The sequence below is a fragment of the Mobula hypostoma genome, chromosome 11, assembly GCF_963921235.1.
Source record: "Mobula hypostoma chromosome 11, sMobHyp1.1, whole genome shotgun sequence".
Lineage (NCBI taxonomy): Eukaryota > Metazoa > Chordata > Chondrichthyes > Myliobatiformes > Myliobatidae > Mobula > Mobula hypostoma.
In genome coordinates, this window is record NC_086107.1 from 40,245,119 (window position 1) to 40,262,562 (window position 17,444).

The following is a 17,444-nucleotide window of genomic DNA, read 5'->3' on the forward strand; positions in this document are numbered from 1 at the left end:
GCATTCAAATTCACCAAGGGCATGGACAATTGAGTCAATATTTCTAGGCATTTTGTTTTTAGGAAGGAGGTGGCATTTATCCCAGGATACCACAGTAAGCAGAACAGGAGTAGAGGCCTTAAGAGGCCACTGTAACATTAACACACACACACAATTGCCTATGCTGCAAGTCTCCCCTCTCCAAGTCACCAATGTTTTCCAAGGGAAGGGTACTAGAGCCGATACAGCTTGGCACCGGTGTCATCACAGAGCAATGTGTCATTAAGTGCCTTGCTCAAGGACACAACTCCCTGCCTCAGCAGTGGCTCAAACTAGCAACCTTCAGATCACTAGACCGACACCTTAACCACTTGGCCATGCGCCAACACAAGGGAACACTAGAATAATCAATATTGCTCCTCTCAAAGGAGAATTATTGGGCCTTACCCTAGTGTGGGTAGGGTCAAGCAGAACAGCTTTGTGCAGCAGGTGTAGAGGAAAGCCTTTTCAAAAATTTATCAGGTGATGAAAGTAACTGAGGGAAATTGCCACATGGGATACTGGAGTTGTTACATTAGATGCAAAATCCACTGTCATACAACAGTGGTGGCAAGTGTTCCTGAGATCAGTGTTCTATAATGGTGGTCTGATTAGTACGTTTACATATGCTACAAACTGAAAGGTAGCAAATGATACCTGACAGATGGAAGTTTAATCTAGATAAATTGAAGTGAGGCAATCTGGGAGGTCAAATGCAAGGAAAATATACAATAAATGTCAGGACTCAAGGTAATTTACATAGAGGGACCTTGGGTGCAAGACTGTAGCTCCCTGCAAATGCAACACAAGTGGATAGGGTGAAGATAATTCCTTTCTTCTGGTAGGGAGGGCACAAGTCCAGATATACATACCAGAATCTGGTATCTTATCACTGACGTCATGGAACTTGGTTTGTGCCACCAGGCCAGAGCAATACAAAATACAGTATGAAAAATCTAGTATTTATTCAACTTTCTGAAATCTGTTGGCAGAACAGGTAGCAGAGCCCTAAGTTGGCCTAAGGGTGTGGTCGACCTTTTCCTTGTGATTCACCCCAGGTGCATTTGACCTGGCTGGTAGCACCCGGTAAGGGTCCCTTGCTCAGGGTTACAAGTGATGGCCAACAGTGGACCCAGCAGGAGACTGGTGGGGAAGGTGGAAGAGCTACGACCTTGCAAGCAGATAATCTACCAAGAGAGGGGTGATGATCTCTTTAAACTCACTCGGCATTAGGCAAACCACTGCTGTAACCTGCCAAGTACACTATTTCCCAATGTCAGTCTCAATAAAGGATCAAAACGACATTAACATGTGTCAGGACAGAGCAGTGTGGAGGGAAATCATCTGCCAACTGGAAATTCCAGATGCGACCTAACAATGAATGGATGGCAGAGGGGAAGCAGCTGGAAGATAGCAGTAATAAGAGCATGTCCCAAGTGGTGGGGTTTCTTTAGCCATGCCACCTTTTTCAGACATTTGTCTTTTTATGACACATCTTTAGTTAGGGGACATTTGGAGTATTAATGCAGTATAGATACAATGTGGAATGGAAGCAATAGTTTTAACAGGACATTGCCTGCATTGGAGTGTAGTAACTACAAGTTCAAACTTGGCTTTGTTTAGAGCTGAGATCAAGGAACAATTTGATATAAGATTACTTTCCAACACAATAGGCTCATTTTCCTTGAAACAAAAAAATGTGAAATAAATCTTAAAAAGGTGTTGGCTGACACTTGTCAATCATTCCCAGTTTACTCTCGTACATACCCATAAGTAGAGCAGTATAAAAACCCAGCTCTCACATGTCTAGAACAGCAACACGTTCACTTAAAAACCAGCAACAGCACCAGGGAGGGAAATCAAATATCATTTTCAAGAGAATCTGCAGATACTAGAAATCCAACCAACACAAGAAATGCTGGAGGGGGCTGACGAGTAGACTTAAGGTGGTGGTGGTGTGGCAAGGTGGGGGAAAGAAATCCAAGGTGACAGGTGAAAGGTGAGACCTGAAGCAGAGGGGAAAAAGGGATGTGGAATAAAGTCAGGGTGGGGTGGGAAGGAAGAGGCAACATTACCAGTTCACAAAAATCAATGTTCATCCCATCCGATTGGAAGCTACCCAGACAGAATAAAAGACTTGTTTCTCCACCCCAAATGTGGTCTCATCACAACAATGAAGGCGGTCAAGAACAGACGAACTGGAATGGGAAGTGGAATTGAAATGGGGGCCACTGGAAGATCCCACTTTTTTTTTGGTATACAGAGCATTAGGAGACCACTTTACCGAGCACCAATCTACACCAGATCTCGCCAATGTACAAGAGGCTACACTGGGAGCACGAACACAATATATGACCCCAACAGACTCACAGGCAAAGTGCTGCTTCACCTAGAACTGTTTGGGGCCTTGAATGGTAGTGAGGGAGGAGAGGCAAGGGGAAGTGTAGCACTTCCATATTAAAATGTTTTAAAGCAATATTACACTAGAGGGAAGTCAACTAAAATCAAGGGACAAAATTGGATAACCAGGTCAGATGCTAATCTCCATTCAAACCCAATTCCAGTAAGCTTGGCAACTTATTAATGCTTTAATTTATACAGCCCAAAATAATTATTACAGTCTTTACAGAAAATAAATGTGCTTGTCATTAACTCAATATTTGAGACAGAGGCCACATGAAAGCCCACTTATTGCCTGAAGAGGTTTGGTCACAAGGGGAAGAAACAAGCTCTCCCACTGCATGAGGAAAATTAAGAGTAGAGACCACAATTAAAAGTGACAGTTTCTTTAATTCTTGCATCCAGTTGAAGTTTATGCCATTAATACACAAGCTCCTCCAACTTCCTTGATTTTCTCTTCAGCTTTCCTGCTGAAGAACTTAGCCTTGACAATGACCGGCTGTTTTGGAAGTCTTCCTTTACCCAAAACTTTATAGTAACCCTGAAAAACAAGAACAAGATCATTTAAAAAAAATGAAACAATTTCTTCTCAACAGTACCTCTGATTTTTAAATCAGGTCAAAGAATGTATTTAAAACAAAAACATGCAGTTCTTTGTTATAAGAGTTAAGTGTGCTTATATTTTTTCCATTTGCTCCTCACAGCACCCAAGGTTAATATTTATAATTACTGTATTACAAAATGTTGTTTTGATACAAAATAAATAGATCCAACAACTAAAATCATACAAAGAACCTCTCAAAGGTTAATAAACCAGGCCAGAATCTAAACAAAATCAACTTCTGTAAAACAGGACACAGTACCAGATGGCAGAGGCTATTAAGATGCCATTTCTTATTTTGCACATGAATGTACACAATTGGTTATAATTAAAATTAAGAATGGAATTACATTAAAAATAATGTAAAAATGGAAACTGGCCAAAGGAGAACAGGATAGCTTTAATGAATACCACAGAGGATATTCATTCTGTTAACCTTTTGATTGTGACTTGGCAATGTGCTAACATCTTTTTAACAGCAAATGCCACTCAAATGTTTAGTGATTTAGAATACAGAACAATACAGTACAGGAACAGGCTCACAATGTGTGGTACCAGCTAAAAGCAAATCAAAAATCACCCTGACACTAACCTCTCCTACCTACACATTGCCCATATCCCTCCAACTTCCTTAAATCCATGCGTCGATCTAAACGTCTCTTAAAAACCTCCAATTTATTTGCCTCTACCACCATACCAGGCAGTGCATTCCGGTATCCACCTCTAAGTGAAAAAAAACTTGCCTCTCACACCTCCTTTGAACCAACTGCCTCTCACCTTCAACGCATGCCCTCTGTTTATTAAACATCGTACCCTGGGAAACATACTCCTTGTCTACCCTTATCTGCACCTCTCAAAAATACCTCTAGATCTCCCCACAGACTACAAACTTAATTTCCCATGTAATGAGATCTTGGTAACACTGCTGTCCAAAGCATACACTTGCAACTTTTACTACAATTGGTTAAAATGGAAATTCCTATCTGATACCAATGACAAAAGGCATTTAAGATTGCTTGTATGCATTTCACCAATGACAATGTAGTTTTACCAAAAGAGAACAGCAGATTGTCAATTTAAATTTACACAAACTGATTACTATGACAGATGAAACAAACCCAATGGGGACATTGGAACAGGTAAAATGTAACAATTACACATACCCATCCGTCACTGAGGGTCATCCAGAAACTTGCATTGAAATGCCACTGCACAGGTCAAATGGCAATCAAAAGCAATGGCATACTAAAGCTTAAATCCAAATTATAATCGGGAAAAAAAATGTGTTTTCTGGCCATATCATGGGTCAATTAAAACAAGTTTTCTTGAAGACTTTTATCCTTGATAACAGGAGTTTAAAAGGAGACAGCTTTACAGAGTGGGTGTCAGAGGAGTGAGGCAACTGAGTAGAGGGAGACAGTAGGAAGGCTCAACGGGGCTTCAGTGATAATGGGCCAAGGTGAGGTAGGTTGCCTGTGTAGAATACAAACAGGAAGTATGTGTGAGGCCAGTGGTCTGTACTCAGTGTCAGATGTGGGTAGTCTAGGAGACTCCCAGCCTCCTGGACAGCCACATCTTTGCCAGGTGCGTCAAGCTGCAGCTTCTTGGGGACTGCCTTAGGGAACTGGAGATGCAGCTCAATGACCTTTGAATGGTCAGGGAAGTGAGGAGGCGATAGAGGAGCTACAGTCCAGTAGTCATACCAGGGCCTCTGGAGAGACAAGTGGGTAACAGTCAGGAGAGGGAAGGGCAAGAGTCAGAGGCTAGAGAGCACCCCTGTGGTTGTACCCCTTGACAGTAAGTACTTCTGCTTGAGTACTGTGGGGGGAGGAGGGTGAGAGAACAGCCTACCTAGGGGAAGCAACAGCAGCCATGCCTCTGGCACAGAACAGTAGGGAAAGGAAGGGGATGGCAGCAGTGACAGGGGACTCTATAGTTAGGTAGTCAGACAGGCAATTCTGTGGACATAGGAAAGAAGCAGGGGTTGCCTCTCAGATGCCAGGGTCTGGGATGTTTCTGATCGCATCCAAGATATCCTGAAGTGCGAAGAACAGCCAGAGGTTGTGGTACATACTGGTACCAACAACATGGGCAGGAAAAGGGAGGAGGTCCTGAAAGCAGACTACAGGGAGTTAGGAAGGAAGTTGAGAAGTAGGACCACAAAGGTAGTCATCTCAGGATTACTGCCTATGCCACATGACAGTGAATATAGAAATAGAGTGAAGTAGAGGATAAAAGAGTGGCCGAGGGATTGGAGCAGGGGTTCAGATTTTTGGAACATTGGGACCTCTTTTGGGGCAGGAGTGACCTGTACAAAAAAGGATGGGTTGCACTTCAATCCCAGGGGGACCAATATCCTGGAGAGGAGGTTTGCTAAGGCTATTGGGGTAAGTTTAAAATAGGATTGCTGGGTGTGGGAACCAAACTGAAGAGACAGAGGAAGAGGCGGTTGGCTCACAAATAGAGAAAGCTTGGAGACAGTGCCAGAGGGAGGATGGGCAGGTGATAGAGAAGGGATGTGGTTCAGACCAATGGCTTGAGATGTGTCTATTTTAATGTAAGGAATATTATGAACAAAGCGGATGAGCTTAGAGCGTGGATCAGTACTTCGAGATATGATGTTGTGGCCATTAGAGATTTGGATGGCTCAGGAGCAGGAATGGTTACTTCGAGTGCCAGGCTTTACATGTTTCAGTGAGGACAGGGAGGGAGGCAAAAGAGGTGGGGGCGTGGCACTGCTGATCAGAGATCGTGTCACAGCTGCAGAAAAGGAGGAAGTTGGAGGGATTGCCTACTGAGTCTCTGTGGATGGAAGTTAGAAACTCTACTGGTTGTTTTTTTTTAAAATATAGACCACCCAACAGTAACAGGGACAGTGAGGAGCAGATAGGGAGACAGATTCTGGAAAGGTGTAAAAACAGGGCTGTCCTGGTGGGAGATTTTAATTTCCCAAATATCCATTGGCATGTCCCTAGAGCAAGGGGTTTAGATGGGGTGGAGTTTGTTAGGTGTGTTCAGGTTTCTTGACACAATATGTTGATAAGCCTACAAGAGGAGTGGCTGTACTTGATCTGGTATTGGGAAATGAACCTGGTCAGGTGTCAGATCCAGTGGGAGAGCATTTTGGAGATAGTGATCACAGTGCTATCTCCTTTACCAGAGCATCGGAGAGAGATAGGAACAGACAAGTTAAGGAAGTGTTTAATTGGAGTAAGGGGAAATATGAGGCTATCAGGCAGGAATTTGGAAGCATAAATTGGGAACAGATGTTCTCAGGATAATGTATGGCAGAAATGTGGCAAATGTTCAGGGGATATTTGCGTGGGGTTCTGCTTAGATACATTCCAATGACACAGGGAAAGGATGGTAGGGTACAGAAATTGTGGTGTACAAAGGCTGTTGTAGATCTAGTCAAAAAAAGAGCTTATGAAAGGTTCAAAAAACTCGGCAACGATAGAGATCTTGAAAATTATAAGGCTAGCAGGAAGGAGCTCAAGAAATTAGGAGCCAGAAGGGGCCATGAGAAGGTTTTGGCAGACAGAAAAAACCCCAAAGGCACTCTACAAGTATGTGAAGAGCAAGAGGATAAGACGAGAGAGAATAGGACCAATCAAATGTGACAGTGGAAAAGTGTATATGGAACCAGAGGAGATAGCTGGAGTACTTAATGAATACTTTGCTTCAGTATTCACTATGGAAAAGGATCTTAGCAATTGTAGGGATGACTTGCAGCAGACTGAAAAGCTTGAGCACGTACATATTAAGGGAGCATCGATGTACTGGAGCTTTTTGAAAGCGTCAAGTTGAATAAGTCACCGGGACCAGATGAGACGTACCCCAAGCTACTGTGGGAGGCGAGGGAAGAGATTGCTGAGCCTCTGGCAATGATCTTTGGATCATCAATGGGGACAGGAGAAGTTCCGGAGGATTGGAGGGTTGCAGATGTTGTTCTATTATTCAAGAAAGGGAGTAGAGATAGCCAGGAAATTATAGACCAACGAGTCTTACTTCAGTGGTTGGTAAGTTGATGGAGAAGATCCTGAGAGGCAGGACTTATGAACATTTATGGAGCTCAGAGAAATACAGGACTATGGGTGACCATAGGTAATTTCTAAGATAAGGACATGTCCGGCACAGCTTTGTGGGCCGAAGGACCTGTATTATGGTGCAGGTTTTCTATGTTTCTAAGCACAACTAGGACACAAATAGATTGATGGAAATACTATATTTTGCACAGTTAATCATGTCACTAATTTGGTGACTGACTGCACTATCAGGGAGCTACAGCCAGTGAATAGTATCAGTAATTACTCTTCGAGAACTCTAGCACATCAAGACAACGGAAAGTGTAAGGATGTGACTCTAGCCTCGAATTGTAGAACAGTTGGCCACTCAAAACCCTGCACCATATATTGAAGATGCCTCTATACACACACGTCACTGCAGCTTTCCTCCAACTGCAGAACTGCAAAAACCAAGTTAGAAACTGTGCAGACCTGTTAAATTATACCAAATATTGAAGTCAGAATCTACTGAAAAGTATACATGTATATGATAAAAAGCAATTAGCCAGTCACAAGTGAACACATCTGTGCGTCGCTAGTTAGAAACACAGAAAACCTACAGCACAATACAGGCCCTACGGCCCACAAAGCTGTGCCAAACATGTCCTTAACTTTGAAATTACCAAGGGTTACCTCTATTTTTCTAAGCTCCAAGTACCTATCCAGGAGTTTCTTAAAAGACCCCATCATATCTGCCTCCACCACCGTTGCCAGCAGCCCAAAGTAATTGCACCAGTTCCCTTATTTCATTATCTCTGCAAATTACTCAAAAATGTCTAACAGCTACACCCCCATTCCTTTTTCTACTTAGCTCATGGGTAATTTTGCACTAACAAATTAACCGAAGCACATCTTTGCGGTGGGAGGATGCGCAAATCCTACACAGTAGTCACTGGAGCTATTGAACCAGGTATATTAACTGCTCTAGCACCATGCCACTATGCGATTCTTTTCTGAAAAAACAATTCATGAGACAGAGATTATAAAATTTAGGACAGAAATCACAAAAGGGCAAAAAGATCAGCAAAAAAGGAATACAAGTGGAATAGGGAAGTGTGTTTGCATGCATTGACAAAAGGATTGGGGGGTGGGGGGGGATGTTCAAAAACAAGTGCCAGAGAAATGGAAAGTCAGAACAAAGTAAAGTCATAAATAATATTTAGTTTTACTTATAACATTATATCAGCAAATGTATTGAGTCGAGGAGGGGAGAATGAAGGAGCCCATAAAGAGTATTAAACAAAAAAATAACTTCAGATCACCGATTCACTACTTCATGAAGCCCAACTACTACCCACCGGCAACAAGGGTGCTGTTGATTGCATGCATTGTACAAGGTAATTCATTTCTCTGATCCATCAGTTACGAATTCCCCAAAAATTGGGAAAAAAATGTGTACTACTTACTGCATGTACAACATCAATAACAGGTGCTGGTCCTTCAGGCTTCTTAGCATAGTTTAGTCTGGTTTGTTCACTGACCAGTGTCCATAACTTATCCAGATTTATGGTAGGACAGAATAACTGGTTTTTCTTTAAATGGTAATGTCTCATACCAACTTTTCCAAAGTAACCGGGGTGACTGGAAAATATGGAAAAACAAACAGAGCATTAAATAAACCAAACATTTACACATTGTTTTGGTGCAACTAGTACTTCAAGAAAATTCAGTGTACTTCTCTCTATCCCTACCATGTTCATTTACAAATATACCAAACGTTAAAACCATAAAGAAAGGAATTATTCCTTCATTCCCATTTCACAGGGACAACTCAATTTGTCCCAAATCAAACTCTCAGACAACCAACTTTGCTTTATGATTTGCATCTATTGAAAAGCTTTAGTTTCTGTTCATCTCAAACAATGAATTCATATTAATGGGATGTCAACTAAAAGCCTTTGCACCAACAGTTGGGCTGGAAGGCAGAAAGATATTTGGACCCAAGATTGGGAATGAGGTGCATCCGAGGATGGTAAATGGCACAGGGGCAAAATAAAAGCCAACTACTGTACAATTAAAGTCAGCCCCAATGTTTTGATGTTCCTGCAGTGAGAGGGATTACACTGGCACCAATACGGACCCCACCATACTTTAACCATGGTATAGGTGTGGTTAAATATTTCAATATGTAGTACAGGAACAGATCCATGGCCCACCAGATCTAGGCCAACCATTGTGCCTATTTATACTAATCCCACCTGTCTGCACTCCCATACTTAGCTCATTCACCATCTTAAAAGGCATTTATCTTTTGTCAACACCATCTCCTCTGGCAGCTATCATCTGCTTTGTGAAACATTTGCTCTTTAGATCTCTTTTAAAGCCATTCATCTTATCTTAACACACGTGCCCTAACCTGGACACCTCTACCATAGGAACTAGACTCTGGTTATCTATGCTCTAAATTTTGTGTACTTCACATCACCTGTGAACCCCATCTGCTCTCATCCCAACCTGCCCAGATTTTAAATAACCAAAAGCCCTCCAATTCAGGTAATATACTGAGAATCTTTTCTGCACCTCCCAGTCTTAATCTCATCATTCCTGTGTACACAGAACCCAAATGGAGTCTAACCAAAGTCTTGATCAAGTAACAATTTCCTAAGTTTTATACTCAATGCATCAATTAAAACAAGCTTCATGGCCTTTTCACATAGAAATATAGAAAATAGGTAGAGTAGGCCATTCAGGCCTTCGAGCCTGCACCGCCATTCAGTATGATCATGGCTGATCATCCAACTCAGAACCCTGTACCTGCCTTCCCTCCATACCCCCTGATCCCTTTAGCCACAAGGGCCATATCTAACTCCCTCTTAAATATAGCCAATGAACTGGCCTCAACTGTTTCCTGTGGCAGAGAATTCCACAGAATCACCACTCTGTGTGAAGAAATTTTTCCTCACCTCGATCGTAAAAGGCTTCCCCTTTATCCTTAAACTGTCACCCCTCGTTCTGGACTTCCCCAACATTGGGAACAATCTTCCTGCATCTAGCCTGTCCAATCCCTTTAGGATTTTATACGTTTCAATAAGATCCCCCCCCCCCCCATCTTCTAAATTCTAGTGAGTATAAGCCTAGTCGATCCAGTCTTTCATCATATGAAAATCCTGGTGAACCTTCCTTGTACTCCCTCTATGGCAAGGATGTCTTTCCTCAGATTAGAAGATCAAAACAGCACACAATACTCCAGGTATGGTCTCACCAAGGCCTTGTACAACTGCAGTAGTACCTCCCTGCTCCTGTACTCGAATCCTCTTGCTATGATTGCCAGCATACCATTCGCCTTTTTCACCGCCTGCTGTACCAGCATGCCCACTTTCAATGACTGGTGTACAATGACACCCAGGTCTCGTTGCACCTCCCCTTTTCCTAATCGGCCACCATTCAGATATCCTGCCTACCTACATTAGCAGTTCCATCATTCTATTACCCATATCCCTCGGTCTCAGTTTATCCCTTCCAGATCAGCCTGTCCTTGTCATGTGGAACCTCAAAGGCCTACCACCTCCAAAATTTAAAAAAAATCAAATTTGTGTGACAATTTCCCCCTCAGACATGACCCCCAATTCTGTCTTTATCTTTCCTAATGTAAGCTTCTTACATTCCAAAAAATTTTCCCACCATCAAAGCAGGGCTGACTGATTATTCCTACCCCCCTTCCTTAAGAGCAAAATTAGCATCACCCAGTCTCCCCATACCTCAACTAATTAAGTTAAATAACTGCCAGAGAACTGGTAATCTCATCCTTTACTTTGCAAAAACCACCAAGGATACATACAGCTATAAGGATACAGACTGTGTTTTAGCACATCTAATGTCCCCTCCTTTGTAAAGTTGATGTGTTTCCTGACCCTTCACCCCTTAACAACAGCTTCCATGTCCTTCATGACAAATACAACAGGCAAATAGATCAATTTAAACATTCGCTCACAGATTGCCAGATTGAGCTTTCAGGAATTTATCTCATCTGCTAGGGGCATCTCATAGCCTTAAATTCATTATTGTCTTGTAATGTTAACTGACTTACAAAGTTAAAAAAACATACTCAGCATACTTCTCCTTTCCTGACCAGACCCTCAATATTTCTAGTTGACCAGCTTTCACTAATCTTCTCAGCCTTATCCTCACTGCAACAAACATATACACCCAAACTCTTCCTTCTGGAAGAGGTCTCTAACTGCAAAAGGCTTCCAATCAACTTTTCACATTTCTTGACTGGTACCATCAAAATTAACCTTCCAATTTTAGGACTTCAATAGAGGACAAGTTCTATCTCTCCCCCAAGACTACCCTGAAATTAGATTATTTGCCACTTGTCCCAGTGTGTCCAGCCTCACCGGGGTCAAGTGTTTGCCCCTTCTCCAGATATCTACATATTGCTTCAGTAAGCTTTCCTGTCCCTTCCAATTCCTAATCCCAGTCAATATTAAAAAGTTATCTATTGCAAATTCATTATTCCTATAGCTTGTATATTCCTACCTACATGCTTCCATAATTTCTGCTGGCTATTTGGGTCTAGCAGTACAATTTCAACATTGAAATGAAAAGGGAGGGTAAAGTTTTAACCGCAAGACCTCACTGCACATATCCAAGATATCCTCTTGAAATATTGCTGTGATTCAACAATGCATCACCCTCTACTCTTACCTCCACTTCTATCACACTAATTATCACTACCCCGACGAGCTGCCCATCCCTCAACCACAGTCCTGCAATATCACAATTCATGTATCCATGACTCACGTCACCAACTACCTGTCCAAATTTGGCAGAACAGCCAAATTTACATGATAGTAAGATTACCATTAATCTTACTATATCAAATTTGGAACACAGATAGGCACAAAAGCCCGGATTCAATTAAGGGTTTGAAATCTATGCTTTAGGCAAACCATTTTACCTTCAGGCTGTACATGTTAACACATTTCAGGAGCACAACAGAAATGAGCACAACAGAAATTATTAACAGCCGCATCAACTTGAAATTTTCTACTCAATGAAATGGGAAGAAAAAAATTTATGCTGGAGAAGATCTCAACTGAACCCAAGTGCAACACACTGCAAATCTGCAATACATTACTGAACAGCAAATCCAACATTCGTTACTAACCTTTACAAGCAGTCTCACAAGAGTAGCATACATTAATTAGAAAAAATCAATTTTGATTCCAAATCAAACATGTTGAATTCAAAACCAATTTACAATAATGCCAAAACAGGTAGAGGGGGGAAAAAAAGCAACAAATTAGTTTGCTTTTAAGGATTTAAAGGTATGCATTAAGGGGACAAAAGGATTCTGCTGGAAATCTTGAGCAACACAGAATTCTGAAAGGACTCTGCAGGTCAAGCAATATCCATAGAAGTGGAAGTCAGCAGTTGATATTTCAGGCCAAAACTATCAGGACTAGGACAGAAGCCAGAATTAAAATATAAGCAGAGAACAGCACTAGCTAATATTTGTAATAGGCAAGTTCAGGTGAGAAAGACAGTGCACGAAGTTTTCCAGGGTGGCATAATTTACTTCGGAGAAGCTGTAGGGAGAAGGCAGGCTCCGATCTAGTTTCAGGTAACCAATGGTTAAGTGACAAACTAGCAATTAAACAATTTAGGTGTCCTTCCAACATGTATGGAAGGGAATAAACAGTTGACATTTCAGGTCAAAATCCTCCATCAGTTCTGAAAAGGAAGAAGCCAGAACCCAATTCAGGCTTCATTCCCCTTCCTATTCAATCCCAAGGGGCCTCGGCCCCAAATATCGACTGTTTATTCCTTTCTGTAGATGCTCTCTGACATGCTGAGTTCCTTCAGCAATTGTGTAGGTTGCTCTGCATTTCCAGCATCTGCAGAATGTGTGTATAGACATTCTTCCTATATAGTTCTGTTCTTACTGTCGAGATGCAGTTCAATCAAAAGAATGTCAATGTTGAACAGAACTCAATGAATAGAATTAGCAGTCCATCATTAAGTACTGTAGGAGATCAGAACAACTAGGAACCCCAGGATCCAATTCAAATCTTTTTAAGTTTTGAAAGTCAAACTTGAAAAGGCAGTGAAAAGAATAAACATAGCTAAAATGTCAAAATCCATACTACTTAAAAACTTACTGATTTTTAATAGTTAAGGAAACCAGCTTTTGAAATGGTACATTTTAAGACAGCATGCTTCTTTAACACATCTTTACTCTTGCTATCAATAATCCTATCAATACCACATACTACAATATTCTCACTTCCTTGATTGACCAAAACACTTAATTGTACAATACATACTATTTATCAAAGTTGATTCTGTGGTGATGCATTCCACCAGCATTGCCTCGGCCTCCAGGATGCTTCCTGTGCTTGCCTAGAATGACGAGATATAATTAAACACCCATTATTTACACTACATACAGTAGATTCTGATTAATTAAGATACAATGTGAACTAGTACATTTTGACCCAAGTTAGCTGAAATTTAGGGTTTGGGTTAGGGTATTGCACTAAGCAGTACTGCACCCATATTGTACTGTCTCAGTACTTTCATGTTTGTGCGCTGTAGCACACATTGTTTGCTCCAAGCAGTTGCCCTGATATACAGACACTGTACATGCAAAAACACAAAGAAAAGCAAACTTGAGTTTTTGACTCACCAATGCGGCCATGACCGTGGCTAACGTGCCCTCGCAGCTTCCTGGTTTTCCTAAACCTAGTTGGCTAAAAGAATTGAAAACATTTAACTCATTGACAATCAATACCCTTGCATCATTTCCATTTGATCATGCATGTATTTTTAAACAATGCAGAAATATGAAATATTGCTAGAAAATACCACTACTGATGCAAATTTAATTCACCAGTTTTTCATATTTTAACAATGTGCATTTTAACATAGAGGTGAAAAGTATGAAGTTATCCAACTTGACTTGGATTCCAAGCAAAAAATCCTGTAGTAACATTAAGATTCTATGTAGACAATGGAATATGTGGTGCACTTGTGGACATCCCCCAGTACATCCTTTGGCAAAAAATGCATTTTACTGCATGTTTCAATGTTAACCATTATTAAATAAACTCAAATCTTCATTCACCAAACCACATTGCACCACTCAGTTACTTGACCAACATTACAATGATCTCAGATGGTCTTCTGGTTCTTAATATTTTCCTCTTCACACTAGATTACCATTCTCAGTGATCAAGAAACAAAACTGAAATCAGCATTTTCTCATTACTATCTATATTCATACAACACAATTAACAGAAATCCAACTTAAAACAGATCTCAATGACAATGGGAATTCAGTAGTGAACACAAAATGCGTATCTGCATATTAAAATAAACAATCTTTACAACTTTCTAACAGCACTCAGCTGCATTTCCACTTCACTTCCAGTTTCCAAGTTAACAAGTGAGGTAGACATAAAAAAACATCAGCCACCTTACAGGAAGGCAGAACAGGCACGATGGGCCTAGTAGATGCTTTATTGACCCCAAAGGTAATTACAGCAGCTGACTCCGTTTCTATTTCTCATTTTTTAAAACACCTATCAGACTGATCCTTCCCAAGAAAACTTCATGGCAACAACTCCGAATATCCCAGAAACGATCATTCGATTTAGAACTCTATTCCAATCATCCACGACCAGATATTGAAATTTATAACAAATGCGATTGCTTCCAGACGTTTAATTACTTTAATTAAACGACATTACGCTCGTGGGAAGTTCTAATAAAAATAAGAGTTTGAACGTGTTCGAGAATCAGCCAAAACGTGAAACACTGTAATAGCTGGCAGACCGGCCCAGCTTTGTACAAGCGGGAGGGAAACTTTCTACTAGAGGAAGATTCTGTTGGATGAATGGGGTTTACAGTTCGCCAGGAAAGCCAATGCAGGAACCTACAGCATCGAGGCACCACTAGGTTCTGCCGCGAGGAGAGAAGGTCAACGCTCTGCCTATGAATAGAACCAAAACCCCGCGCTTCTGAGAACTAGGCCGCGAATACACGGCGGCGAAGACAATTTTCACATTATACATAACCCTTAACTGAAATAACCACCCATGCTGTCCAGAGAAGACGCCATAAGAATTACTACACGCTATGTCCTATTAGAAGGACGCTAGGCGACCGATGCCGTCGGATTCAATGCACTTATATCAGTACCAACTAACTAGCAGTACCTACCATCTTGGCTAGTGACGTAAAGAGGAACAAGAATGGAAAGTCTCGCGGATTTATTCGAGATTTGGCAGAGTCGGAGAGCGCCTGCGCTGTATTATTTTAATTATTCCATCTGCTGGGCGGAGCTATCTGGTGACGGATCGCTGTAGCTCCGGGCTGAACGCGGATCAAACAGTGCTTGCGGCTTACGATATAACTTAATTCAAATAAGCCCTTTAGAGGACACAAGAGCCTTTTAATATTCTGTCTTGCACATGGAGATGTTGATAGATGTGAGTGGTTCTGTTTGACAGAATGAGTCATAGAATAATATATCAGGGAAACAGGCCCTTCTGCCCGAAAGGTCCATGCCGGCCACAGCATGTTAATTAGTCCCGGTTACTCGTGTTTAGCTCATAACCCCGTCCTTACGCTCCGTGTACCTATCAAAATGCCTTTTAAATATTGCAACTGTACGCACCTCGACCACTTCCTCTGGCAGCTCATTACCGGCACCCACTAGCCATAAAGAAATTACCTCTCTGGTCTCTCTTAATCGCGCCTTTCTTATATCTGTGCCCTCTAGTTTATGTGAGGTCACTAATACGCTCCATGGAATAAAGATCCAGCATGAACGGACTCTTCCGATAACTCAGGCCCTCTGACCAGGCAGCATTCTCATAAATCTGCCCTCTTCCATTTGATCATATCTTCCCTATTACAGGATGGTCATAATTGTGCACAGTATTCCAAATGTAGTCTCACCGAGGATTAATATAACTGCAAGATAATCTACCTGTTCCTAAAGTCAGTGCCCTAACTGACAAAGGCCAGCATGTTATACACAATGTCTACTTGTACAGCCGCTTTCAGCAAAATCTGTGCTTATCGTCCCTGGTCCTTCTGTTCCACAATAATCATCGGTGACCTGCTATTCACTGTATAGGTTCTAAACTGTTTGAATACCCAAAATGCATCACCTCCCACTTATATAAAGGTGAAAACCATTTGCCTTTCCTCAGCTCATCTTCTCTATCAACAAGTTAATATCATCAGCAAACTTTCTAACCATGCTATGTACTTTGATGTCCAAATGAAATGCAAAAGCTATTTAGTTTCATTGCAAAATAGATATTTTACATCAGTGTGTGCCTTTAATGTTTCACTGATTACACATTGCATGAAGATTGATAACATTGTTACAGCTAAGTGAGAGACCTTTTGGATTTTTACCACTTTGATTCTTCTGGACGTGGAGCCCACCTCTAAAGGGGAGTAATTTCTCCCTATTTAATCTATGTGAACCCGTCATCATTTCCAATGCTACTTCATTGTGTTTGCTTACTTAAGCCCCTCACCCCTACGGGGGGGGGGGGGGGGCAAAGGCCGACAACAACTGCCCTCCAGAGTCCTCTGTCCTGGGCTAGTCTTTCAAGTTGTCCCCAGGTGTAACCCATCTTTGAAGATCCTTCCTCTCCCAGGGATGAGCTCTTTGGAGCTTCTGCTGGCATTTCTGTAGCTCTGGGTTATTCCAGGATGAGTTTGCTAGCCTCCTCCTTTCACAGTCGGGCTTGGGACCATCCATGGCAGAATGCATTGTTTTTGTTCTTTGTTAAATTTCAGAGTCCTACTGTTCTCTTCACTGGTCTACTTGTCTTTTTATAGGCTTAATTCCTTAGTGTTTACCACACTCCCGAGCTATGTATCATCAAAAAAATAGATTCTTGCCCTACACAGCCTTCTCTCACTAATTACTGTAACATAAACCATAATGAAGTTTAGTAAGCGGTTCCATCTGCTGATCCATTCCAAAATAACCAATGGCTATCAGTACAATCAATTCTGATCCCTATCCTCTCCCTCTTCCAAACCAGCAAAGCTCGATGACGAAGCACTCCCACAAACTCCCAATCCTATTACCAATAAGCACAGATGCTAAATAATGATCGATTAAACCCATTAATTTGTTCAAACCTACTCATATGAAAATGTTGCTCTGAGGGTTTGTGAGAAAAGGTCTTGTATACAGAAACCTGGTCAACTGGAATTTGAAATGTTCATTGCTTAATGAAGGTCTTTTTGACTTGTCATCTTTATAAGTTCTACCTGTTTCATGGCAACTGTTTATTTTAGCCAGGTGAAAAGTTTTACATAACAAAACACAATTAAAATGTATGTATTACAATCTTTACATCACATCAGTTGGAATAAAGGATTGA

The 17,444-nt window shown here is 41.4% G+C and overlaps 1 protein-coding gene and 1 non-coding gene across 2 annotated transcripts; both read right to left on the minus strand.

Moving 5' to 3' along the window:
• Positions 1-2,592: 2,592 nt before the first annotated feature.
• rpl27a (ribosomal protein L27a) lies at positions 2,593-13,802 on the minus strand. The gene is made up of 4 exons (XM_063061878.1): positions 13,715-13,802; positions 13,353-13,428; positions 8,490-8,664; positions 2,593-2,959 (listed from the first exon to the last, which is right to left on the minus strand). Exons 2-4 carry the CDS (start codon positions 13,382-13,384, stop codon positions 2,831-2,833), a joined length of 336 nt encoding a protein of 111 aa, XP_062917948.1. The 5' UTR covers positions 13,385-13,428; positions 13,715-13,802; the 3' UTR covers positions 2,593-2,830.
• LOC134354436 (small nucleolar RNA SNORA3/SNORA45 family) lies at positions 7,261-7,392 on the minus strand. Its single transcript, XR_010019798.1, has one exon. It is a non-coding gene; the product is annotated as a small nucleolar RNA SNORA3/SNORA45 family (small nucleolar RNA).
• Positions 13,803-17,444: the final 3,642 nt, after the last annotated feature.